This window comes from Pseudomyrmex gracilis, unplaced genomic scaffold (assembly GCF_002006095.1).
Source record: "Pseudomyrmex gracilis isolate BER0280 unplaced genomic scaffold, ASM200609v1 scaffold_309, whole genome shotgun sequence".
Taxonomy (NCBI): domain Eukaryota; kingdom Metazoa; phylum Arthropoda; class Insecta; order Hymenoptera; family Formicidae; genus Pseudomyrmex; species Pseudomyrmex gracilis.
Window position 1 is genome coordinate 56,268 of NW_018020893.1, and position 10,929 is coordinate 67,196.

The 10,929-nt window shown below is 40.6% G+C and overlaps 1 protein-coding gene across 1 annotated transcript in view; it reads right to left on the reverse strand.

The window, feature by feature from the left end:
• The window catches only part of LOC109859966 (lachesin-like), a 62,478-nt gene extending 51,814 nt beyond the window's left edge, over positions 1 to 10,664 (reverse strand). Inside the window, exons 1-2 of the mRNA XM_020438733.1 lie at positions 9,942 to 10,664; positions 3,500 to 3,633 (exon numbers count right to left, since the gene is read on the reverse strand). Coding sequence (XP_020294322.1) covers positions 3,500 to 3,632 — 133 coding nt within the window. The 5' untranslated portion in view covers position 3,633; positions 9,942 to 10,664. The remainder of the gene's footprint in view (positions 1 to 3,499; positions 3,634 to 9,941) is intronic.
• Positions 10,665 to 10,929: the final 265 nt, after the last annotated feature.

Genomic DNA, 10,929 nt, shown 5'->3' on the forward strand with positions numbered 1-10,929 from the left:
GCGTATAATAAAAGATAGCTAGGTCACCTAACTTTTTTTATGTAATAGCTAATATAATAGCCAATAGAGTTTCAGCATAGTATAATAGCTGTAACAAAGAAAATTGTCTCTTTTGTTGCTATATTAGATAGCAATGACAGATAATTTCATTTTACTAAATAATATGACTGTAACAGATATGCATATTTTGCTACTACATCGACATATTTAGGAACAGCAGCAAACTGTTTTTAAGTAATAGCAAATTGCATAGCTATAGCAGCAAATTCAATTTCAGCAAACCATAATTAGCTGTTACAGAAACTATTTTTTTTTCCGTGTAAAACATCGTTCGAGGGCATATGTACGCGATCAAAAACAAAATGAAAAGAAACAAAATCCGAAGAAAGCTGAAAAACGTATAAACACCTTGTCTGTCGTGCTGCAAGTTTCAGCACGTCTGCGTGTACAATTGGCCAATTGTTTTGCATGCGCGAGTCACTTTCTCGCGTGATTCCGTCCGCCGGCAATCGTGCGCATAAATATCATACGTTTGAAGTCGTAAAAAAAATGACTTGTAGTCAGTCGCTCACCTGCTCGCCCGTCCATTCGTCCGTTCGTTCATTCGTTCGTTCGTTCGTTCGTTCATTCGTTCGTTCGTTCGTTCGTTCCTTCGTTCGTGTTAGCGCCTAAGTGGTAAACTTGTAAGTGGCGAAATAAAGTTAGAAGCAGGGGTTCTGCGCGCGCGCTGCCGTGTCTGTGACAGTTTAATTAATATCTTTCATCCTCAAAGGAAAAACTTGGCGAACTAACCGGCATGGACCCAGTCGCAATGCCGAGCCGGCTAGAACCACTTCAACTTCGGACGCGGCAACGACGACGACGACGACGACGATCCGCCGCCAACGAGAACACTCTCCGCTCCATTCTTCTCCCGCTTTTCGTTTACCCTCTCTTGTCTTGTGAGCGCACCAGCGGATAAACTTTCGTGTAGTTTTCTCTCTTTACTGTTCTTCTCTTTACCGCTCGGACGATTTTGCGTTTCGGCGTTGCCGAACTAGAAAATACACGCGGCTTCACGAGAAAGTTAAAAATAATTGTGATCCGAAAATGTTATGTCGAATTAAATAAAATCGAGGAGAGTTGATAATTTTGTAAGGCTTTTGGACATTTAATTTTGGTCAACTAGCATATGTTTATGTGTATGTAAACAAATAATGTATCTGTTATAAAATGCATAATAGATACATTGATTGACGGTGGATATTTGTATAAATTACATATCACTGTAATGTATCATTTTTCTGTTAAATCACATCCGCGTAGATATCGGTTAGGTTATATTTTTGCGCGAAATAAAACGCTACTGCTTTTGCTATCTCCGTCTCACACAATGTCGACGCGATTGAATAAAAACAAAAAAAAAAAAACAAAACAAAACAAAACAAAAAAGCAAAAAAACGAATGAATATCGCACACTCGCTTCGACACGCGTAGATTTCCCGGTCGCGTATCTGTGAATGCACTGACGATTAGCTTCATAAAATATCGCGGGCGGTGATAATGCGAGTCTCTCGACTGGAGAAGCCGCCGTCGAAAGGGGAGAAAAAAATGAAGATGATCCGACGGGCGTGTAAGCCGCCGCGACTTCTGAACAATCCGCAAAAATAAACGGCAATGAAATCCGCATGCATTGAGTGCGGCAAACTCCCTGCGCTCGTTCGTCGACATAGCGATATTACACACTCTTTGTTTCGGTAGCTTTACACAAACCACCGCGACGTTGGTCGTATATTTATACATTAAATTCGGGGTATTCGAGTTTGCGGTGGTTATTATGGCATTCAGAGAAATTATTCAAGAGGGCCAAAGTAAAATGACAATGGGGCTTTTGAGGAATTCGCAAATTCTGCTTATTTTATTAGCCGAAAACAGGAGAGAAGCGCCGTGAATGCGTTTCAAATTATCGTCGTACAAAAGATAACGCACTTCCGCTTGAATTGGTGAAACGCGCGATGATGAAATTTTGTCAAAATCTCCTTCGCTCGCGAGAAGAGACAGAGAGAGAGAGAGAGAGAAAAAGAGGAAGAGAGAGCTCATCAACGGGAGAAACATGAGGGATTTGATAAGTGTGTTGTGTATACTGTTGGTTACAGTTGTTTATATCGCGATGAGAATTAAATTATCTTTCCGTAAGAGATTGCGAGAGAACGCCATATATACAGACAGGTCTCGCGTGTCGGATCGGGAGAAGAGATTTGCGCAGGGAAATTTTTCTCCTCATCCTTCGCCAAACATTATCGGGCGACGTGATAAAGGCAGACAACGTATCGCCGACGCAACACCGTATAAATCCCGCCACGTATAGATAATATTTCACAATGCATTATTCAGATTTTCCACAAAGCTTTAGACGCGCTCCGCGGGGAAGCCCTTCAAACGTCGCGCAGTAGATATCGCACCCTCATGCGGTGCAGGAAATACGTGATGCAATGGCGTTTATTTACGACTCGGCGCGCAAAGCAAAGAAATCTGTCTGGTTATTGCCGGTCAAATGCGTTTCGATTATCGACGCGAGTGAAACACGCGCGATCTTATCAAATAATTGAAAAACCACCTCGGTGCAGAGATTCCAAGTATTTACCGGAATTTGAGTTAATGACTCAAAACCAAAAAAAAAAAAGTAAAACAAGATTACAACTCGGGGTGAATGTTGCGGAAGGGTTACCTTTATATGTATATATATATTTTTTTTTAAGTTTAACAATAGCACAATTGTAGATGAATTATTTAATAATTTATAACTTAATTGTTTTATAATTGAAAAACCGCTCGTATATAAAGTAACGTGGATAATTTTTGTCACAAAAAGCTTTATCGAAATGTGCTACAAAGTTATTTCGTGCTACAATATTATCCGTGGGAACGAGAACACATTAATATATTAAATTAAAAATGGTTTAGTTTAATATCTTCTTTTTTTTTATTAAACTAAATTAAATTTTCTTGTCAAAACGATACTGTTTTGTGACGAATGAAATTAAAATCGAGATGATGGATATGTACTTACTGCGTATTATCTCTTTTTGTGTTTACGTATATGTAAATAAATTTTAATTTACGCGCAAAGCACGCGCGCGGGAAACGAAATTTGTGTATTTACGTTTGAAGTCGTAACTTATACGTTATATCACTCGGGGATAATCTTGTGCGAACTCCGCCAAATGTGTGTCGGACCGAAGATTATTCTCACGGGGTGAGTTTCTCCGGACGTTCGCCAATATTTATTAGAAAAAGTCTGTGTGAAAGATCAGAGTAAAAGAACGAGTGAGAACGGATGGGCAAGTGTCCTTCATTTTTCCAACAGTAACATGAAATATTTGTTCGCGCGCATTCCCCGGCATGTGACATTAACGTCGACAGGAATTTCCGTCTGCGCGATTTCGTCGCGCGGACGGAATAAGGAGCGTGGAAATAGGAAAACCCGGCCCTCCGGCGCAATATGCAGATGAGTATGTACCTGATAGCGTCGGATTCGTCGCGGACGAGGGGCCGTCCTGGCGCATGGCGTCACTGGTAATTGCCGTTCCGCCGAGATTGGTGCTGTAGTCTTCGAGAAGTACGCAGCACAGTAATAGCCGTGCCACCCTCATTCTGAAAGAGCGAAAGAACAGCTGAGCGATAATAACAGACTCCTGTATTACTCTGTCTCCTCTCAGTTTTCTCTCTTCGCGTGTTTTAGATTTTTTCGTTTTACTGTACGAGAGAAAATTTCGTGCAAGAATGACGCTTATTGTTTCTTGTTGGGGATCCGATTTGCGAATAATAATTGTCACCGTGATTTTTCAGGATTTTGTGACTGTAATTTTTTATAATACTAATTTTTGCACGTTTTTTTTTATTCTAAACCTGAAGTAATTCATTAATTTATTCATTAATTCATTATGTCAGATTAAAACAAACTAAAAGCTGAATAACAATAATAACTCACATTCTAAATGTTTGCTGATTATTCTCAACACATGAGTAAATATATTTGGAAGAATTTATATATAGACTATAACAAATAATGTCTGATTATATATAAAGAGTTTGTGTATATTTTAAGATGTGCATTTTTTAAAACGAACAAAAATTATTTATAATTTACATAATATATTTCTCTTGGAAACACATATGTGGGAATCTTGAATATATTAAGGACGTGTAAAATCACTTTTATCGCGCGCGCGCAAATGAACATAGCGAGTTATGTAAATACTTTCAAAACTATTGTTGATAGTAAAAATGCGGCACGCAAAAATATTTTTCCACGTTGCGGTTTATAAAAATCTAAAAACAAATATTTTTCGTGTTGCAAAATTAATTTCTACGCAAAATATCAATTTTGTGGCGCGGAACACAAGAAAATTAAGATTTTTACTGTCAATGATATCTGAAAAAATTGATTCTAAAAATCTGATTGTTATCAATAGACTGTGTGTGTTTTACGCTATTGCACTGCATCTCTGTTTACATTTTAGTTTTTATTATTTACAACATTTATAATATTTTATTTTTCAAAAAGTCACGCGTGAAAATAAAAAAACTAAAAAAATAGCAAAAATACAGAGAACGCGTATAAACAAAAACAATAAACTGAAAACGAAGAGAGACGAACGACTCACTTAATCGACCGTGCCTATCGCGAGAAAACGAAGCTGTCCGGGGGTGAGACCACCCTCGTGCTACTCTTGAACCACCAAAGGCAAAGAACGAACCGGTTAACGTGTGTGCGAAAACTTTCTTCGTTCACGTTACTATCTCTTTTTCTCTGTGTGTGTGTGTGTGTGTGTGTTCTCTCTCTTTTCTTCGTGTTTCGTTTAGTTCTTTTTTTGACGCTTCTTCTTGTCTCCATTCTCGATCGATACATTTGTCAAGCGACGTATAAACGCCACTAAGTTTCACGGCAATTCTGTGTAATGTACGTGCCCGAGAAACATCGACCGCCAAAGTGTTTTGTCGGACTTGGATCGTACATCTTGAATTCTCCGAGTCTCTCGTCGCGTCGTCCTTCGGGACGATACACGTGCGGGACAATTATCCCTAACGCTCTCACGTAAATAATCATTTCGACTGTTTAGCGACGGGAATTTCAGTCCGCGCGTACGAAAGGCGAAATTTAACCCTGCTCTCTTTTTCACTTAGCCGCTTATAACATTGCGAATAACTGCTCGTTCTTATTTACGACAGGACTAAATGAAAACCCTTCGTTGTCTCCTCTCTCGGTCTCCGAGTCTCATTAACCCTCCGCGCTCGCGTCGTTCCCGAATGGCTCTTTTTTTTCTGTTTCTTTTTTTTCCTCACTCTCTTCATCAGTCCCACCTCCTCGCACGTCTCGATGTCAGATTATAGGCTCTTTGTCCCATCTCGCTTAACGTGTGATCGATGGCCCGAGCGACGTCGGTACGAAGTGAACGGATTCCCCGACGAAAGGCGTCGTGATTTTCGAGAGACAGAGGGGTCAAGTGGAGAAATGTCCGTCATATTATATTCCCGCCGACTACTTTTTTTATACATCATCACGCACGCGGAAGTACTCTCATTTTCAAATATCGTCCGTCGGGTATTTTCAACGCCGCGCCACCGCGTCGTCGTTTTTTTCTCCGGCTCTTAATTTCGGCCTAACTTTCCGCGTACCGGTACTTCCCCCCGGAGGTTCTTTTACTTTTCGGAGATCTTTAGAAGCAGCTTCTGCTCCTGCAATTTTATCTGATAGAAGTCGACGGAAAAACTGCCGGGACCAAAAGCTGTTGAGCTCGAGTTTAGCTACCCGGCCGGGTGCGAGAACCTCTCCGACGTTTGGTTATCTGTGTGTCAAAAAAAAAAAAAAAAAAAAAAAATCATTCGGCTAGAAAATTTTACTTCTTTCCGCGCGCTTTTATTCTTCTTCCTCTCCTTAGTCTTCCGCGCTGGCACGTAAAAGTAAAAATCATCGTGACGTATATCGATCGCGATCGTTCTCACGCGATGAGATCAGACGTCTTTCCGGGAAACGCGTCGCAGACATCTGTTTTTCATTCTTTCCTCTTATATTTTATGAATTCGACGGCGGTACGGACAGAGCATCTCGGTGTTCCATCTAAGAACCGCACATATATCTTCGCGGCATCTCATCGATTTGATAAGAGATACGAGAGAAAGAGAAAGAGAGAAATCCGGAATGGCGGGACGCGCGCGCGCCGAACAGAGAGCTTGATTTATTCGAGCGCGGCGAAAATCTTTTATTCTTCAATTATCGCCGCGTGAAAATATTTTAATCCGCGCCACGGAGTTTAATTCTCGCTCTATTTCCGCTGCTGCAATTTCCGCGGATTGGTTCCCTCTTCTCTTTTCTCTCTCTCTCTCTCTCTCTCTTTAAAAACATTTTCCCTGTCTGCCCTTCCGCATTTGCCTCGTGTTCTCCTTTCGATCGGGCTTATTATTCTCATATACCTTTATTGAATTTATTATCCAGACTGATCATTACTCGCTGCATTACCGGCATCTTTTATGCCATTTAATCCAGTTTTCCATCCTTTTCGTTCCCTCTCGTCTCTTCTTTTCTCTCGTCCGTACGTTTATTTTTGACGTTGCAATATCCGACATCGCCGCAGCCGCCTCCGACCACAGAGGTAATTTTCTATAAGGTGCGAACTAAAAGCCTCGCTATGCCTATAAATCTGATTTTCGCCATTATCGGAAGCCGCGAACAGATTGGCAATATCAACAAACCTTACGGAGGCGATCCAGGCTTCGCTGTCTGTGCGCGTGCTGTACAAGTAAAATTCCATTCTCCGCTCTCTTAGGCGCGTTTATCCCGCTCGCGCGCGCGCGGTCCGGATGTTTGCCCGCAAACAATCGCCACAGGAAGTCGAAGCCGAGCAAATGTTACACCGCCGATCTGGCAATTCCCAATCGGACTTATGCTGCGCTTAACGCGATAGAAACCGCCGCGCGTTTTCCAGCGAAAATGCTAAAATCCCGAGAAACGCTAAACGAGAAACACGGAGTTGCCCGGAGATTTATACTCGACCAAATTTTCCTTCGGCGAACGTAAATTCACTTCGCGCGCTTTGGAATAATGACCGTGAAAGTTTCCTGCTCTCGTATTCGCTGTTGAAAATTTCTGAATTTTCCGAAAAAAAAAAAAAAAAAGAAATTAGCATAAGCGAGAAGCTCTCTCTCTCACTCTCGGTACATACGTTCCTCTTAAGTCTTTTATTCAACACGTTGAAAAACTTCCAAATTGAAGCCGCGCCGCTGGCTGACCGTCATATTGCGATACGCGACGGCAGATGTTGTTAGTTTTATAAATAGATATGGAAAACGCTGCCCCGAAATAAAAAATGCAATTTGCGATTAAATGAAATGACGGAACCGTTCGCGAATTGGCGGAAAATGTGCGTGAATATGTACGATCGTTTTCGTTGAAAATTTGGGAGAACAGCAATATGTATTTGACGTCATATTTTTGCCTTATTTTCTCCACTTTTTTCCAATCTCTTTCCGTTTCTAATAACTCTCATCTCAATTAATTTTTTAAAGCTAATTGATAGATTTTATTTTTAAATTGCGCATAATTGAACTGTTCACACATTAATATCCAAAACCAGGTGCGCTTTATGAAAAAAATTCACGTGAAATTGTAATCTCATAATGTGTGAATGAATTTTTAAATCCGCTCATATTATTTTCGACAAGAGGTAAAATATAATAATTTAAAAAAACAAACAAAAAAGTTTGTTTTTTTAATGATTATATTTTACCTTGCTCCGTGCGCCGATATATATTCTGTCGATTGAAAATTTTAACCTCTGACATTATCCCACGACTTACACTCTTACTCACGCGATCACTGTGTCGTTTTCCACGATAATCCCATATGTATGTACAGAACATTTGTCAGTTTAATGCGCAAAGGTCGTTGCAAAGTACGACGTGAATGAGATCGCGCATGTAAAATACGAGGTAGACGATAACCCAAAGCTGCGCCGATCACTATCTCGCGCCGAATCCGAATAGAAAATATAAAAAGTGATAAACAAAAACCAAAAAAATTTACTGGTCTAGTCGAGCGGGGCTTATCCCGTCGTTTTTCTAATAGCCGTTTCCCTTCGTCGTCGAGTTGCCTCGTCGATCTCTCCGCTCGATAAATCGATCGTCGTGCCTGGACCGAAAATCGCGTCCGGACCCGATTGAGTTAATCGCGTTCGAAAACGACGTTGCGGAAAAACTCCCCGCTCGGACGCGCGACCGATCAATTTATATACCGGGAAACTCTATCTCGACGCCAGTTTTCTCAATAATCTTTTTTCTTATGATAATACACTCCGCGGCAGATTTGATTTCGCTCCTCTTCCCTCTCGTACCTCGAGATTCCCGCGATCTCTTCTTCATCGGCGACGTTATATCACTCTGAATGATTTATTCCGGCTATCGCGTCGCGCCGAAACGCTCGTCTCTCTTATTCCTCTTTCTCTTTCTCTCTCTCTCTTGCCATCTCTCTTTCATAATGCGAAGAATAATTCCAGCGATATAATATCGCAGACGGACATATGTCTGCTTTGTGAGCGAGCGGCATTGTGTGCGCGAAACGGATTAATTCGAGGGTATCAGAGGCGAATCGTGCATAAACATCGTTTCGTTGCTTTGAATAGAATTGCTCTAAGCGTTTCGCGACGGTGAGTTCGTATATAATCGCGGTGATATTTAGAGAGAGCAACGTAAAAGCAACGAAAATTGAAATTTCCATATGAAATACATATGAATTTAATAGCTGTATTTAAAATGCTAGTTAAAAGCTAGTTAAAAAGCTGTATTTAAAATGCTAGTTACTCCGGAAAGTGTGTATTTATATCGTGGCTTTGTATCTAACACAAACGTGTCTTTTGCACGCAATTATAGAAATGCAAGAGTTGGTATATTGTTTAACGAGCGATGTTATACACATTTCAATCGACTGTACGTTTTTCCTGATTTTCTTTTATTTTTATCTAAAGGAAGACCAAACCGTTGCAAACGGTTGACGAGATATGATAACGAGTACATTTTTAATGTTCGCGTAAAGTATGCGAAGTTCAGTGATGCCTTCGTGCACAATGCGCGTTATCGATAGTTGAAAGGGTTTTTTTTCTCAATTAAAGTGGTGTACACAAAGCGTCACGAACTTCCGGATTACAGACGAATTATATGGGACAAGTTCCGATGATATTTACCCTTCCGTGGGAATCGATAGGAAAACTTCCTTTAATAATTACGAATGTTTATTTCATAATTTAACGGAATATTTTAATTGCGAAATAGTTTTCGAGGTATTTCATTATGAGATATTTTAAAATTATAAAGGAGCACGAATATTTAATATCTTTTAACATGGAGAGAGAGAGAGAGAGAGAGAGAGAGAGCAAAAAATATATCAGTTTTTCTTGTAATAATATTATCGGTCACCGAGCATTATTTTGTTAACATTAATATTGTTTATATTGTTGTTTGTTAATATTGTTTGTTTATTTTTATTATTATATCAAAATTGTTATTGCACTAATGCGCATGCATTACTACACTAATATTAGAAATTATTATTTTTGAAAAAAAACGTATAGAATTTTATTATATAATTATATTATATTTGTATGTGGTTTATATTCGCGAAGTAATAAATTCGCTGTCATTAGCAGCGCTGTCAAATATATTTGCCTGTAGACTCTATCTCGTAAAAAGCATCGCGTATAAGCACATCTTTATCTCTCTCACAAGCTCTCTCTCTCTTTTTCTTTTTCTCTTTCTCTTTTTCTTTCTCTCTCTGCCTTTTCTCTCGGTGTATGTCGTACGAGAAACACGCTCGGCATGCGGGTCTCGTAATGGCAGAGCGAAAAAAAAGAGAACGATATCTAAGTTACAACACCCACGCATAACATGAAATATAGCGCAATAACTCACACCTTGCGTAAAATGCTCAAAAAATGTCCTTTTAATAATATCGTTTACGTTAACGTCGCAGTAACGCCGGTTTTACGCGTGCTCGCGTCCCCGACCGATTTTTATTTGGAATCCCAGCTGCCATGTTCCGCACGGAGACAACTTACATACATCACGTAAAAAGAATGCAACTGCACTTCTATATTGCACTCGGCAAGGAGCTAACGCGGAGCATAACTCTTCCTCTCTTTCTTCCTCGTTCTTTTAACTTTCTGTCTTACACAAAAATGTACACAGTGTATTGTCGAGATCGCAGCGATCACTCGCACACGCCGGGAGTAAATCGTTATCTAAACGTCAGGCTCACTCTGTTCGTGCCGAAACGATCCGGATCCCCGAACATGGCTTCACCGTTTTGACGGTGAAAACGTAATTTAAAAACTTACTTCACTATATTTATATAAAAAAAAAAAAAGAAAACATTGAACAATCTTATCGACAGATTTTTACGTCGCGAATCAATTGTATCATTACTGAAAAAAAACAATATACGATACAGCGCGTTGTACGCGCGAAATTTTTTGCTTTTTCGCGCACTTGTCTCTTCTTTTGTTTTCTTTTTCTTCCGACTGGACTCGCGTTGCTTTCACGCGTTTTTCCGGCAGATTATTGCCCGCACGATCTCGACGGATCTCTCGCGCGGCAAAACTACACCTCCGTCAACGGGCGCATCCCCCGGACGTCGGGACGCGTGTACTGACTGCGCCGAGCTGGCCGCGTCGTCGAAGCGAGTCGAGAGAGCGGCGTCGGGACGCGTTCTCGCCGTGACGGGACGCGCTCGAATCGCATGGCGCAGGCCCGCAGGACTATACCGGTGTCGCTTTTCTTCTTTCCCGCCACCTCTCTTCTTGCTCTCTTCGTGCTTACTCTCTCTCCTTATCTCTCTCTTTCTCTCTCTCACCCCCTCGTTCGCGTCGTTGGATATAATATTCAATTTATTATGTACCTTTG